The sequence below is a fragment of the Eublepharis macularius genome, chromosome 2 (genome assembly GCF_028583425.1).
Source record: "Eublepharis macularius isolate TG4126 chromosome 2, MPM_Emac_v1.0, whole genome shotgun sequence".
Lineage (NCBI taxonomy): Eukaryota > Metazoa > Chordata > Lepidosauria > Squamata > Eublepharidae > Eublepharis > Eublepharis macularius.
The window spans coordinates 154,952,558-154,969,539 of NC_072791.1; the positions used below are offsets into that span (position 1 = coordinate 154,952,558).

General features: G+C 41.1%; 1 protein-coding gene across 1 annotated transcript; it reads left to right on the plus strand.

Annotated features, from left to right (window-relative positions):
- The first annotated feature begins 92 nt into the window (after positions 1-92).
- On the plus strand, positions 93-9,905 carry RNF25 (ring finger protein 25). The gene is made up of 10 exons (XM_054971414.1): positions 93-146; positions 730-804; positions 1,407-1,509; positions 1,595-1,662; positions 2,229-2,298; positions 2,443-2,514; positions 3,839-3,979; positions 5,500-5,589; positions 6,262-6,396; positions 7,347-9,905. Exons 1-10 carry the CDS (start codon positions 103-105, stop codon positions 8,061-8,063), a joined length of 1,515 nt encoding a protein of 504 aa, XP_054827389.1. The 5' UTR covers positions 93-102; the 3' UTR covers positions 8,064-9,905.
- Positions 9,906-16,982: the final 7,077 nt, after the last annotated feature.

Below are 16,982 nucleotides of genomic sequence, written 5' to 3' on the forward strand. Positions count from 1 at the left end.
GCAAGCGCCCGTCAACGGCGTCCCGAGTGTTGCCTAGCAACTCCTGGTGCCGGAAGAGAGCCTGGCCGAACCTGCAAGTGTTTCCGTTTCAGGGTTAGTAAGATGGCGGCGGCTGTCTGTGATGGAGAACTGGAGGGGGCAGACTGGTAAGTGACAATGTGGAGTTTCTGTTATTTGCTGTATCGGAAAAGGTCTAGTGAACGGCTGCTTTAGCTTCCATCTTTCTGTATATTCTCCTGTCCACATCTTCATCTGTCCTGTTGGTTTGTTGTGTGTAATACTCGTGGCCTCTAAAGTCTTTTACAGACCAATATACTTGTATGGTACTTTCCAGGGTTTAAAGAGCTTCACGTGCGCTGTTGTAATCCTTGCAACAGCCCTGTAAAAGAGATAAGTATTCTTACACATTTGTAGAGTGGGGAAGGAAGGAGCAGCTTGCCTAACTTGTGAATTCGTGACAGAAGTAGGAGTTTCCTGACTTGTAGCTTAGTCTCTTAGCTGCTGTGCTACATCACATTTTGTCATTTCAGGCAGTGAGCACCAAAGCCAAGCATGTAGCAACTATGCCTAGTCCCCCAGAGAGCAAAGTGCAACATAACTTGGTCACTATTTGGAGAAACTTGCCTACCAAAATGGAGTCAGAAGGCAGGCTCTAAAAACATGTCTGCTGTCAAGACAGAAGAAATCTAGAGAAAGGATCTTTGTGTAATATTATGTCTTTCTCTTCAGGGTGCTGCCTTCAGAGGTGGAAGTCTTAGAATCCATCTACTTGGATGAGCTACAGGTGTCTAAAGGAAATGGCAGGTATTTGAAGCATTGTTGAGTGTGTTACAGAATTTTAATTATCTTTCCTAAATCTCTGTGTGTATATAGTCCTGAGCCTGCTCTCTAGTGTAGGTATTCTTAAATGGTCTGGAGTTGTCTTCATATCCTGTTTTTGGGTCAGACTGCAGTGATTTGTGTAAATTCAAAATGACTTGCATCCTCTGGTTCACTCTGAAACTTCACCAAGCAGTTATATCCTATTCCTTCCAATATTAGGTACATGTGAATTAGCACTCTGCTGGTTCAAATCCCACTACTGCCATGAGCTTAGCAGGTGGCCTTGGGTAAATCACTCCTCTCAGCCCCAACTCCCTAGCTGAATTGTGGAGATAATAATAACACTGACTTTGTTTACTGCTCTGAGTGGGGTAGTAATCTGTCTAGAAGAGCATAGTTTTTATTACAGTCCTGTCTTGATAGCAGGACATGTGGGTTTGGGTGGGATGCCTGCTGTTTGTATACCTCAGTCTTATCAAATCCCGAAAGGAAGAAAATACACACGTTCTGTTTCATCTCCTCTTCATTATTGCTCTTTATCTAACTGATAGCTGGCTCTCACCTGTACCTTCCTGTTATCGTAGAACTGTGCCCTGGGAAATCTGCATCACTCTATATCCAGCAACTGCTGAGGATCAGGACTCACAGTATGTCTGCTTTACTCTTGTGCTTTCTGTGCCCACTCAGGTAAGACTCCTTTTGTCTTGTGTAGCTGTGTTGTAATAGGAAATGGCTGGACCATTCATTTTAATGTTGCTTTATATCTTTTTAGTATCCCAATGAAGTTCCAAAGATAAACATTCAGAATCCTCGAGGGCTATCGGATGAGCAGATCCAGAAGTAAGTGTATGCTAATAAACTCACTGCTAGTGAGGTAATTGTTTTTAATCTGTTTCATATTTCTGATAAAAGCAAGGTTTACATTTGTCAGGACTAGCCTTTAAAATCCTATATGGCTAATCTGCTTGTGTGACTTTGGTTCAGGAATATAAGTTTACACAGGCCCAAGATCAGGCTGATCTTGGAGAAAACATGCAGGCATGGAGCAAAGAGCCTCTCTCACATGCTGGTAGAATGATTCTGAAGAGAGAGGATCCACACTACTGTGAGCAGCCATCTTTTCAAGAGCTGTTAGCCAATCAGGGCACACTTAAATTGGTCCTAGCTTGAGAAACTGAGGATGGTGGCTGGGACTGATATGCCCTGCTGCCCAAGGATGTTTTCCTTTGAGAACAACAGGCTCCAGGTGCAGCTAATCAGGAGGCCTGCCTGTGCCCCATTAGATTAATCCTATATTTATGTTATACTTGTCAGTGCAACCAGATAACTTGGCCTCCTCCTTAGATGTTGCTGTCTCATCCATCCTATCTCATTCTCTCATATCCATTTTCTTTGCTTTCCTCTAGGATTTCTCAGACACTACAGAGTCTTGCTGAGGAACATCTGGGTACAGCCATTCTTTATGAACTAATAGAGGTAAGAGAACAGAAATTAAGAATAGGTGGAATAAGGAGGCAGGGGGCTAACTTTTGGGGGAGGCTGTCCAGACCTGTAGACAGAGCGTGGCCTCAGCTTTAGTTACGTTTTAACATTTAAAATGTACTGTTCCTCTTTTCACAGAAGGGAAAGGAAATCCTCACAGACAACAACATCCCTCATGGACAATGTGTGATTTGCCTATATGGCTTCCAGGTAAGGATATGCTGCAGTAGCATCTTGCTATCATATTTTGGGAGTCGGAGAAACTGAAAGCACTCTTGTGGAAGAAGGAAGAATAAAATAATGGTGCAGCTCATTTGAGAACAGATAAAGTTAGAATGTAGGCTCTTATGTATGTGGGTAGGGATCATACTTGTGCAGGAGAGTGGATCAGATTGTATTTTATAGCTGGGAGTACAGGAACTCAGAGATAGTGTCCTAAGCTCTGCACTGGTGGGATATGGAGCAGTATTGTAAATGCTGTATTATTGACTGAATTTATATCACAGTAAGTGCATTATTAGTTTTGCTGAAGAAAAACTTAACAAAGGGGTTCTGTTTAGAATTCTTTTTCCTATTGTGCAAAGATTCTTTGCAATGTAACTATACATCTCATCAAAAATATATGAATTATTTAAGGGAACCCAAATTCTCTGTTCATAATAAAAGTTGTCATTTAAACAGATTTACCATCCTCTTTTTGTTAATGGAAAACTTGTGCTGTTGTAAAATTGGGATTTTTCCCCCAAGGACCATGATATTGAAAAAAGGCCATTGGGGTGCCTTGCTGCTCCCCAAATAGGCTATGAGTTATAGAAATGCATAAGCCATCCTCCTTGTTCAGATTATTAGGCAGCTAATTACAGTGAAGTGGATCCTACCCCTGCACTCTACTGAGCAAAGTTTGATTATGTATGTACTTATTTATTTATATATCCCGCCTTTCCTTTTGGCTCAGACTTGAAGCCTTCTTCTAAACTAAGGTACTTTCCTCTGAATTAAGTGGCTCTTCCATTGGAGGAAGGCTCCTTGGCCTGGAAGAAGACTATTTGGAGGATGGTTGGATCCACACCAGTATTTGCAAATACTGTAAATCCAAGGAACTAAGGGGAAAGAATCCAGGCTCTCAGTTCTTAAGATGCTAGCTTTTGCATCTTAATAATGGTAATGATTATTATTGTGTTTACTGTAAAATGAAGGTATGCCAGAGTCATTAACTTCAGTCCACAGTGTCCAGTGTCTGTTCCCTGCATGTGTAAAGGAAGTAATTGATTCCCTACACTTGGGCTTTAGGCCTTCATTCCACATCATGTACTGCTCTGGCAGGTTTCTAATACTTTTGGCATATTTGTGAGGGACTGCAGCTTCTTTCTTCATGTAAAATTCTGTATATATTTGTTTAAATCCAAGCAGTAATCTTTGTACAACAGATACAGAACTGAAGCTGAGATCTCAGTGGACTCTGTAAAATGTGCTTAATGTGTGCTGTGCTAGATACAGTTTTTCACAAAAATTTGTTGTCGCTTCTGCTGTGCAGGAGAATGAAGCTTTCACAAAGACTCCATGCTACCATTACTTCCACTCACATTGCCTTGCCAGTTATGTAGCACATATGGAAGAGGAGATCCGTGTACAGAAAAGGGAGACAGAGCAGACTTTGTCATCTTTACCAAAAGAGGTAATCACCGTTCATCCATCCATTACAGTCTCTTTGAGCATCTACACTTTTGTCATGGACCAATTTCTAAAACTAGAACAACACTTTCACTTATTTTGATCTGTTTAGTAATGTCAGTGTGACCTGTAGGCAGGATTTTCCATCTTAGGTGTTGATTAGCTTTCCCCAGCCTGGTGCTTTGTTTGCTTTTTTGGTGAGATCAGAGCTGTGAGTAATAAGTCTAGGAAATATGTTTTAAGAGTTCTGTGAGATAGATGCCATATCCATTACACTCTTCAATTCAGAAAACACCAAGGTTTTATTGGGGAACTGATCTTTGCAGCTTCACCGAAGATGCACAATCAGAAGTACCCTGAGTACATTTATTGGAATTCTTGGTAGAAAAAATATGTATTTTAACATATACAAAAGATCGCTGTAGTCAGGAAATAATAGAATAAAGTGGTGTTGAGAATAAAGAGAATAAAGTGGTGATGCAGATCTCACTTCCCTCATTCACGTTCTGTGGGCACAGTAACTATATCTGCCATTCTGACAATTAGCCAAATCACTTTTAAGTCACATCAAATAGGTTGGGTTCCCATATAAAAACCTGAATAGACTGGTAACTTCAGATTTGATTAAGATCATAGTTTTTTTTTAAACTTACATGCCTATTATATTTTGCTGCTTCGATCCAGTTTGTTTATCAATACTACAAAGACATTACTACCTTCCTTAGAACTCACTCAAAACCACATATCTAACAGTGCTCAGATATTATATTGTGGCTTTGCCATCAATGGTCCATTTTCAAGACAGATCATATGGTTTATTTATGCACTACACTTAAACAAGCACCAGAGCATCTAAAACACAGCTCCAAATAAGAGAGCTGTGCTATTTGTTTGCTGAGGCTGTCTGTGTATGATTCATAACCAATGTTCATATGGAATTTGTATAAGTGAATGTTCCTTTGTTTTGCTATGTGTTTTTCATTGCATTCTTTTTAGTCTGTGCCTTCATAGCTATTCCATTGTTTGACTAATTAGTTGTAATAAAACCCCATTACCAAAATTGAGCGTTGGGTCTAATTCCCCACAACTGTATTAAGGCAAGAGGGAGGCTGCCCATTGCTAGTCCTTCCCTCCTGCCCTTTCTTTCCCTTGTTCTCAGCCAGCTGGTCTTGGTTCTATACCACATTGAGAGCCAACACTGTTCATAGGACCCTGGTATACATAGGAACAGAAATCAGTTTCTGCATTAACACTTTTGGTGCTGGTTTGCTCTCTGGTGCTAGTTTCTCTCTCTCTCTGGAGAGAAATGTCTCTTGGGGATAGGGGAGCAGATGTGGGTGGCCATTTGGGTAACAGGAGCTGCTATTTTGCTGATAGCCATAAGCTTGAGTGCTAGCATTTCCCTGGGAGAGAACAGCCCTCAATGCACAACATTGGCAACATAGGAATACTGAGGCAGAATATTCTATCTCCGAATTCAAGCTTACTTCTAAGATGTTGTTGTTACCATCTTCTTCTATACAGGACGTTGAAGTACAGTGCCCTGTGTGCAGGGAGCCTCTGGTGTATGACCTTGCAACACTGCAAGCAGCACCACCACCTCAGCAGACAATGGTAAGCAGACGATGTAATCATTCACACTAATTAATTTCTGTCTATAAGATAAACCAAGCAGGGATTCCTATCACTTCAGTGTTCTCATTTTTCTGTCAGACTTTTGGCAACCATATCTAACTAATATAGCCTTTGCCATGTAAGATTGCCTAGTAGTCATGTGCATGACCACAAATTAAAGGTGGATAAGAGCTTTAAAAAATCATTATTATTTTATGTATAGTCTGTCTTTTTGTGATATGTGGGTTTTAACTCCATTGTATCTCTTGGCCTTCAACACTGCAAGCCTGTGCAGAACGAATCCAGTCTAAGCCCACTGATTTCAATGGGATAAGATTAGAGTATGTCTGTGTAGTAAAGCAATGTTAGCCTGCTGATCATTGTGTGAAGAAACTAAGTGAAAAATAATCTAAGCCATGACACAGGAAAGCTTCCTCTCCATTATACAATATGTAGCAGGTTGAGTAAAAGGTCACAGACATTAAGTTTAATGCATCCTCATCCACTTACACAGTGCAAATTCTAAACTATTTGCCCTGCTGTGAATGCAGAGGGTATCTCTCACTTACCCATTAAGGCATCCTATCCCCAAAGTCAGATTGCAAGCCTGTGAGGCAGAACCAGAAGATCTTCTTGCTAGGCATCTAATCATCATGTGTGTTCTTCCTTTAGGAGATATACTGCCCTGATGCAAAGACACTACAGCACAGGGAACAACTGCGTCTCATCTACCAGAAACAGCAGGAGAAAGGTGGCATCATTGACCCTGAAGTAGAGAGAAACCGCTACTTTATCAGCCTACAAAAGGTTAGTGGGCTCAGCAGGACTGCTATGAGGATACTACGAACAGTAGTACTAGAGTCAGAATGCAGAACTGGAGCAGTATTTCCATTTCTGCATTCTGTAGTATTTCCAAGGATGGGGAGCTGTTGCTTCTCCAGCTGTGGGAACAATTGGAGGCTCCCATTATGTCCCTTGCAGGGCCTTGCACTCTGCGGATAAGCAGCTGCTGGTGGTTCCCAGCCCAAGGGACTTTCGGCTGGCTTCAACTAGGGCCAGGGCTTTTTCTGCCCTGGCTCCGGCCTGGTGGAACACTCTCCCAATGGAGATCCAGGCCTCGCAGGACCTTTTACAGTTCCACAGGGTCTGCAAGATGGAGCTGTTCCACCAGGCCTTTGACTAGGGGCCAGCTTTTTGTCCCCCTCCTGACTGCCACACCTTCCTTTTGCAGCTGCCCTTGAGTTACGTCATGGTGGTGCTGGGGCTTATGATGATTTTGCAGTAGCCGATATGTCTGATGGTGCCTGAATTTTAATGTGTTAATATTTTATTGTATTTTAACAGTGTATTTCTTGGAAGCCACCCTGAGCCCGCTTGCGGGAAGGGCGGGATATAAGTTGAATTAAATAAATAAATAATAGCAGTATATCCTGTACAAGATAAAGCTTTGGTAATTTCTCTTCTGAGAAGATTTGCTAGCACCTTGAAGACCAACTAGATGTCCAAGGCATCAGCTTTTGAGAGTCAAAGCTTTCTTTAGAATGCTTTAGAAAAGGTCCATAATTGCTTGTGGTATTTTGCAGCTTGCTGTGAGAGGACTGTATTTTGAAAGTCAGGCATGTGGGGAATACATATTTAGTGGCACCACCATCTATATTTCTTCTTCTCTTATGGATTTTTTTCTGTCCATAGACTGGGAGTGAAAATGTTGTTTGTATCTGTTTTTTGCCTTTCATTTTGGCCTCTCTGCTTTTCAGCCCCTAGAACATACATCCATCTCAGAAACTGTCTCAAATGCTGAAAAGCAGCTGGGCCCCCTGGCAGCCTCAGAACATACTCTGGGAATAGCAAAAGTTGTACCAGCAAGGAATGAGTCTGAAAAATCAGAGAGACCATCTTTCCCTTTGCATCACCATAGCAAGAGAGAGAGGACTCGAGGGGAGAGGCCACCTTTACGAAGCCCAGGCCAGCAACTACACTGCAAGCCTTTGCAGGCACCAGCAGAAACTTGCTATCTCTTCACTGTTGAAGGAGAATCCAAAACTTTTGGTTGGAGAGCCCATTGTAAGAAGGACAGAGGAAACTGTGGAAAGTACAACCAAAACTTTCTGAAATCTCGTACCAGAGAACAAGTATCTGCATGCACTGATAATAAAGAGCTATGCACTGGAAGTACCTTGCCAGCCAAAGAGGGAACTTACTTTAGAGAAGAGAACATTGGTATGCAGAGGTGGACACCAAAGCAGGAACTTGAAACTCTGGACAAAGAGGAGGATAGCCTGGAGATAAGCCACCATGAGGTCAGGAGATCCACTAGGTGGCAGGGTCAGCATGCAATGCAGGATTGCAGACGATGGGGAAAATCCAGAGGAAGAGAACACGGATCTTATTCTAGAATGCCAAGAGGTCGAGGGTGGTCCAAACCCAAAACAAGTGGAGAACCACAAGTCCAGCAGACCAAAGAAAGCTCTTAGTAGGAAAAGGTTGAGGCATGCAGAGTTCTAGAAGAGAAGAAGATTGCTGTCGTGTTGTCAATCACTAGTCTCTGAGAAGAAAGTGCAGCTGACTTGGAATTCTCCTCTGACACATAGGTGGTCTTCATTTTGTGGAGCAGTAATGAGCTTTCCTGAGATCATGATACTGCCCAGGGAATATGGTAAAGCATGATTGTGAACCAAATGCTGGTATTAATGGATAAATTATAGAATCTTGTAGCAAATCAGCTGTGCTACAGTGGTCTTGATGGGATATGGGGAGGAGTCAGTTCCTTGATATGAAACTTCAAAGTGTAGTTTTCAGCCCTTTACTCTTTGGTATTTAAAAACAAATTTATTAAAAACAATTCTCTTTGCAGATGAGCTATAGTGTAGCACAGTATAGACAGCATCAAAGGTATTGACAAATCTTGCTACACTTCTGGGCATTAAGAGTTATTGGTATTTGATGTGATGGTGGCATTGGTGTCTCTAAAAAGAGTGAGTGTGAGTCTTGACAACCCATTAAAGTTCAGACGTTGTTAAGTGTACTGTTAAACAGAAAGGGCTGTGTTCAGTTTCAGAAAGCTGTGACCAGACTGCTGGATGCTGAATCCTCTGTTGGCTACTTATAATGAGTTGGAACTCAGCGGCAGTCAGCTTTGAATGGTGAGCACTGAACACGCCTATTTTAAATAGCCAAAGGGCCTTTGTCTCTCAGGGAAGAGCAAGTTCTGAGATAGCCAGTATCTTAGAATCTGGATTCAGGAGTACCAAGCCCCTTAGTTCCAGGTAATAACATGCCTGAACTACTAAATAAGAAGCTGTAGAGACACAATTGAGGTACCTCTAATCATCACAAATGTGACTGACACCCAGCAGTCATACTCTAATAGTGACCTTCTTTCTTCTAAGTTTTAGTTCTCTGCCTCAGGCTATTTTGGAATCCTGTAACTTTGGGACAGAACAAACATTCTTGAGTAAGATGTCACCCTATGCATTCTAATTTTTGGTAACCTGTGTGTGTGTACATGTGCACACATGCACACACACCTGATGTGAGAAATAGCTCACCATTTTGTAGGAGATAACCCTTTTACCAATTCATTCCTAGTTTATACAGTCCCGCTGTCCAACTTTTCATGCACTAAGCCCAATCTTCCCTTTAAAAGTCCATTTTGCTCAGAGAGCCCATCTAAACCTGCTGTGTGTATATTTGGACACTGTGCCAAACTTATGAGCCGTACTTGTTACCTACTATTTGCCATTTTGCCAGATGTTTGGGATATGCACACCACAAAAGTGTTTTGGTCTAGGATGTAGGAATGTAGTTGACCTGTTTAGGCTCTGGAAAAGCACATCATTCTCCTAATTAATGCTTTACCATTTGACCTCATAATTTTGCGTTTGCACTGGCTGTGTAATAAGAGCGACCTTGCAGACAGGTCTGGCTCAAAGTATCTTGTTGCTCATGGGCAGTTTGAATTAGGTAAATGACAGGGAAGGTTATACTTCCTCCCATGTCTCTGACATGGGAACTTGCCTTGGACCTGAGTTGTCTGCACTGTCTGCACCACCACTTGCCTTAATTTGCAGTGCTCCTGCCAGCCACTTCACTTACTCATGCAGTGAACCAGTCATGCTTACACAGTACCATGGAAATATAGTAATGTGTTAATTTCTACCCTTTAAATCTAGAGGATGGTATACATACAAATGTCATTATGAGCAACTCTAACAAAGGATTGAACTGAGATTGACCTACTTCATAGGTCTGTGGTGAGATGGAATTTGTGACGATATGGTACAAAACCTGAAAGTATTAAAAGTAATCTGAATAAACCTGGCTATGAGTTTCCTTCTTGGGTAAAGAGCCTGGTTGCTGCTATGCTGAGAGGTGCTTAGAGATGAGGGAATGCTTCCCAAAGAACATGAAGCACACTACAAGAACTTGTCACCATCGACACCATTGTGTAGATCAAAAAGGTCTGTAGACACTTGATAGGTGCATAGCACTTGTGATGGCACAAGATGTTTGTCCTTCGCAAAAATATCATTGAGGCCAATTACCTTTCTGTAGTCTTTTCAAAATCTAGGCCAGTGACTCCATTATGACTCTGGGCTTAACAGTATCACAGCATCCTACTATGTGGTAATTTTCTTTGTGGCATCTAGTTGTCTGAATCTGGTATGTCTTACTGTTGTCCTATAGCTCAAGAAACCATTCACAATTAAATATATTTTATAGTTAAATGTGCCCTTGTAATAAAATCTTGGCAGCAAAGTATCTAGAAGAGTTTTCCATGAGCCTGCACATCCATAGATCCTTGCAAGCAGCAGCATGCAAAGGATCTGTTGCTATTGCTGTGAGTATTAAGGATGCAATGCTCTGCATGCTTACTGTACAGTAAGTCTGAACCCATTAGGACTTGTGTTTGAGTAAACGGAAGCTCACATAACATAAGCTATTATCACTGAAGTCCTTCTCCATATGAACCTAACAAGCTAGAAAGTCATTAAGAGTCCAGACATGACGGTAGCAGATGTATGTTTAAACTTGGATCTGCTGCAATTCCAAAGAATAGTGGAAACCCACAGCTGGGAGTGGATACTATAACTCAATTCTCAAAAAAAAAATTATGCTTAAGTGCAAAGTGCTATGTGTTAAGTACATATAAATACAGTATAAATACTGTATTTGTATGTCTTTTAGATATTTATTGTAAATATTTATACTGTATTTATATGTACTTAACACATAGCACTTTGCACTTAAGTATAAAAAACAATTTTGAGAATTATGTTATAGTATCCACCCCCAGCTGTTGGTTTCCGCTATTTATTTTTGGTCAGTCTGACTGGGAGAGCTTCCTATTTGGTTGTGGCAATTTCAAAGAAAGCAGGGAGAGTTCCAATTGTAAAAGCAAATACATGTTTCTCTTGCTTTTGGCTTATCTTCCTGGTTTCCTGCCTGGCAATGTCCTCATCCAAGATCTAATAACAAACCTGGCTAAAGTGTTTGTGGGGTGTGTGTATAGGCCCTTAAAAGAGACAGTTATACATTCTTCATCTATGTGTTTCACTAGCAACAGAGCCTGTAAAATTAAATACAATGGGCTTTAGCAGTGAGGCGTTGGGAGGGCTGCACCAGCATGGCCCTCCCAAGGCCCTGCAGCTGGCAGAGGTGGCAGGAAGTCCGTGCTGGGAGAGAGCCCCCCCTGTGCTGCGCCTCCCTGGACCCGCAGCTGCTGCAAAGATGACAAGGCTGCCCAGAGGGCTTCCCCTCCTCCAATGTGCCTCCCCGCCGGCAGGCCTCTGAGGTGCTGCAGAGCTGGCAGGGAGGCACAGCACAGCTCCGCAGCTGCTGTTAAGGTGGCAGGAAGGCCACACTGGGGGAGCTTCCCCGTACTTTACCTCCCCACTAGTTCTGTAACTGCCGCCGACCCGGTGGGATAGCTGCATGGGGGAGCTCCCCCGTGCTTCGCCTCCCTGCTGGCTCCATGGCTCCTCAGAGGCCTCCCCCTGCCACAACTCACTTTTTATCCTGGCTCAGGCGCACCACAGGGTCCTCAGTGCACCTGTGCCAGGATAAAAACTGAGTCATTGGCAACACAGTTTGCCTTTTATGCCTTAGGATGTTGTTGGAGACTTCTAAAATTTTCTTTCTCCTTTATAAAAATTTGCTGCTGTCACATCTGCTTTGGCCTTAAGAAGCGTAATTATCTTTGAGCAACTTTTAAAGATAACCCAGATTCATTTGCAGTATATTCTTATCACCTCCTTATATTTGTTCCCTTCTGTTAATGAGAATCTCAGGAATGGTAAGATACTTTGGACTTGCAGCTGTTGCTACAATGGTAAAATATTAATCTTTTGACCTGGAGGTTTATCAGTAACCAAACTAATATAGCATTGGCTATTAAATTTAATAGATGCATGTCTTTGATACAACTGCTCTGGCAGAGCTGGAAAATAAAGAATCTGACTAGAGATTTAAACTTTTTTATAAACAAATGCTCACTTAGGAGAACTTTTCATTTGACGTACCATGTCATTTCAGCTGGAAAAAAGCCACTTAGAAAGAATTTGAAAATCCCAGAGTAAGACAAAAGGGGTCGGGAGGGAACAAATAATAGTGCACAGGTCTTTTCTTCCCCAAGCCATCTCATGGCAGGTTGAGGAGATGAGGAGGAGGGAAAGGTGAGGAAGTTAACACAGCTGTACAGCTGTTAGAAAGAATAGTTTCTAGAGAGCGACCCTGAACACCCTCAAATTCTGAAAGCAAGAACTAGTCACAGTACACTTTTGGTGAATGTCCAGTTCTGCTGCTGTATCGCTCCATTCTTAATGCATCAAAGACTCATCTCTGACAGTTGTATCTGACGAGACTGAAGGGGTGTGTGGTGCAGTTTCAGGGCGTAAATCTCTTTGGACATCTCTTTATCCACGCTAAACACTCTTGTTGTATGCCCCCTCCAGGAGCCATGGCAAAAAAAATATATTCTCCCTTCTGAGAAAGAGGGAGGGAGGGAGGAAGGAAGGGAAATTTCATTTGCAAAAATTACTTGTAATTTTGACCATATCTACATGAAAGGCAGATGAATTAATATCTTACCTTTATATATGCAAGTCCTTGTTAATGCTAAAATCCATCCAACCGTACAGTGGCACATTTACAAATGTACCATGGAAGCCACAACAAGGAGCCGCCTCAGTTGTCATCATTTCCTCCTTGGATTGTGCTGTGGTATCACTGTAATTTAAACCATCTTTATAGTTGCAAAAAGTGATGGAGAAAGTTATCTAGATTATCACATATCTAGGGATCAAATTGGGCAAAACAAATTATGCTCCACTTTCAGTCTCACAAGTTACCCTGATACCACAACTCCTGTCCTTGTGCCAGTATATTCCCTCACTGGCTCCTTCCCCGTCTGTCTCCCAACACCCCTTTTTTAAAAACTATCTCTCTTGCCTTCTACTTGCTACTATCTTACCTCTTCTTTCTCTTAAATTTCAAACTTCTGGGAGGAATACTGTGTACCCCAGCTTCTTATTGTTTGCCTTCCGGCATTCTTTAACTCTCTGGATTCACCTACTGTACTCTACAGAAACTGCTCACATCAGGATTCGCAGTTATATGTTCCATGTACTTGATGTCGGGGCTTCTTGATTCGGTTTCAGCCTTTGATTCTGTTGATAACATCTGCCTTGGCATTCTTCTCTTGCCATCCTCTCTTTGAGAACAGTCTCCTCATCTAATCTGCTCACTTTCTATCTCCTGTAATATCTAGATCCAGCCGTTTCTTCCTTGCAGCGTTTCCAGAATATTCACCTTACAGAACCTATCCAGTATTTTGTTTCCTCTATTTCTTTTGTAGTGTATTAGACACACATTCTCACTACAAATATTTGACTAGATCTTTCAGGCATTAAGCTTGTGATGAAATGGCCTTTATTTTCTCATTCCTTACCTTAAGTTTTGTTCTTTTTCTCAAAATGAAAGAACATAAATCACACATTTTTCTTGTAATGGTAATTTTTGTGGGAAGAACAGATGCTCTTCTACTCCCTTTATGACCAAAGAAACACCTACCTCCATGAAAACATTGCTCACTGATACTGAAAATATTATACCTAGCCAGGGTGGATAGGCTAACTGTGACCATGAACCCACATCTATAGGACAGAGAGGTCTTTAGAGAGCTGGCAATGCTTCCTATGGTACATGAAGCTTCAAGAGACATTTCCCAACAAACAGAGCAAGATCCAGATCCAATAGCACCTTAAAGGCCAACTAGATTTCCAAGCTCATACCTTGGAAATCTAGTTGGCCTTTAAGGTGCTATTGGATCCGGATCTTGCTCTTCAACTGCAGACCAACATGGCTACCGACCTGAAGAGGATTGCTTTGCCAGCTTCAACCCCGCGGCTTTTCTTACCATCGGGAGGAGACTTCATAACATAGTTGCAGGAAGAAATGACAACGGAGACAGGATATGGACATTAACTTTATTGTACCCGGTTGTTCTAGTAGAGTGTATTTAAATTCTATATGAATCGTTGCTGCTATACCATGCTTAATTGGTTGTACTTATGAAGAATCATTTACATTTGCTGTATTGCACTAATTTGTTAATAGCGCTTGCACTTTAAATATTGAAAATTTATAAAAATTCATTTAAGTAATTGATTAATATTGTTGAATGATTCCCGTGGGTTAGTCCCAATATCTTTGCTAGAAATCTGTGCCAGCAGAAGTTGTAATGCTAGTCTTAATCATGTGGCTGCATATATGATTAGTTTCAGGTAGCTACCCTGATGGTTTGAATCTGTTCTACACTAGGAATGGTTGGAAATGTTGTGTGTTCAGCAGCTGCTGTCTTATTAATCAAAGAAATATTTACCATTAAAGTTTTCTTCAGTGTTGTTATAATCACTGCCTTTGCAGCATAGCATCTGCACATAGGTTTGTCACATCAATAACAATGCAAGTCCATTCCAGAATCAAAGTTCTTAAGCCATAGCTATTGCTATTTCATTGTGTATTTATGTTTGACTTGACTTCTGTCAAAAAGGAACCAGGTTATCACAGGTACAGGCCTGACAGCATCATCAAGGCAAGGGAATTACAAGAACAAGGCATTCTCTTGACTAAACACTTATATAATGCATAGGAAGAAAGCAAGATGTAGAGGCAGGCCTCATATAACAAGAAGACCCACGTTGCTGTTCATAGTCACCAAAATATTGAATAAAATAGTTAAATGCAGATCTCTGAGAAACTTCACCCCAAATACTTCTTTCTGTCTTGCAAGCTTGTCTTTTCGCTTGCAATACATTCCTCCACCCACCCACTGCCCCTTATCATCTTGGTATTTATCAGGGCAATTTCCCCCATTTTTCTTCATGATTTGTATACATTTCCTTGCTTTCTACACAAAAAATTCTTTGCAAAACACAAAGAGATTTGATCAACTCAATTTCCATTGACCGTAGAACCAACTATTTTCTCAACAACAATAAAAAGTGATATCAAATTAGCCTTTGGAACTCTGTGCTGTCTTATATATGATCTCTTTAATTTGTCTTTTCTTCATCATTTATACTACAGCCCTATATATCGGTGAAATTCAATTTAACATATCTATACTTACTTGAATCAGTTTTATTCCCTTTCTTATCTTTTATATATGCTCCAGTCATTAGTTAGTACTTTGTTAGCGTGTAATCCTATGTACAGTTACACAGTGCTTTCACATATAATCTCTCCTTCCATCTCTAGTTTTGGCTATAGTTCTTCAGCACATATCTGCAAGTCACATGGCACCCGCTCACAGCCTCCCTGTTATATAAAAGATACTGGGAATTATGGTCTATGTTCCAGGAGAAAAATTAATGCCAGAAAAGGGGATATAACAGTAGGCACAGCCCCATTGCAAATAGTTATCTCTTTTCCTAAAAGTCTGTGCACTTCATTTTGCTATAGTTCTTGTAATGGATGCATTTTGTCCTTATAACTTAAGTGGACAGCCCAATCCAATTCATGTGTTTAGCTGCTGCAATCAAGTAGTGAAGTTGACTGTAGTACCTCCCCCACACCACATTTCCTATATAAAAGCCCACTCAGTTCTAGACTGTATCTGGTAAATCCTGAGTCTATGAGTCCTCAGTGTTCCTAGAGCTTCTTGGAAACCATCCTGTTGTTCCATGCAGCATATTAGCTCATACAAATAATGCAAGTTAACAAGCACTGCAGTAAATGATTACCCCAAAGTAAACTAATTTTTATTAAGAAACTTACTAAAGGAAGTTAGTTGCATGTCAAGATTGATTTTTCAGCTTTTCTATGTAGCTACTTTACACCAGCAGGTGAACAAGGGATGTGTTCTGTTTGATATTTGATAAATTAGGTAATTGCCTTGGAAAGATAATGCGCTTTCAGTCCTTTCTAGTGTGTGATATAGTGTCCACTTTAGATGTTCAGTTGAAAATAAGATGAGGAGTTCTTTCCTGTTATGAATCCTGAAATAAGGGGATGTTCACATATCCATTTTTTTTTACATTTTTACTTCATTGCTAGCCTTCCTTTCTCTCCAATAGGGACCCAAAGCAGCTCACATAATTCCCATCTCCTCCATTTTATCCTCACAATAATCCTGTGAGGCAAGTTAGGCTGAAAGCGTGTGACTGGCCCAAGGTCACCCAGCAAGAGTGATTCAGACCTGGCTCTCCCAGATTCTAGTCCAGTACTCAAACCACTACACAATGCTGGCTGACATTTCATCTTCCTTGTGCCTCTGACAATCCTTCTCCCAGTTCATTTGGGAATTGCTTCCAATGATGCTTAAACTGTGATTATTGATCCCACTTTTCTTTGCATGTGGGATTTTTCTGAGTTCAGGGTGATGCTGAACAGAGAAGAATTAATATTAAGGGATGCCAGCCAGGAGAAAGGACTGACTGGCCCCGTTTTAATGTGGGAAGAAGCCCAAACACATTCTGCTTGAACTTGGAAGAGATAATATATTTAGCATCAGCATATAGAAGTCAGTGAGACAAAACTGCCTCTTCGCTGTTTCTTATCTCAAGTCAAGTGTGTCAGTTTATAAATAAAACACTATTTGTTCTTTGAACTCCCCCCCCCCCAAGTTTAAGAAAGTATGAGAGATTCAGTGTATGAAGTGGTCAGCTACATCCCACAGAGCTACAAGCTTTTGTTCTTTATCTGATCAATCCTAATCACTTATGGAAGAAAGTACATATGAGTATAAGTGAGATGAAAGATAATAACATTTTGTCCGATTCCACCCTGGCAAAATTCTAATCTGGATCATACTGCTCTTTCTCCCATCAGCTTTCCCACTATAAAGCTCGGGCAAGCTACAGTGCAAACATCACATACTCTAGTGACTATGA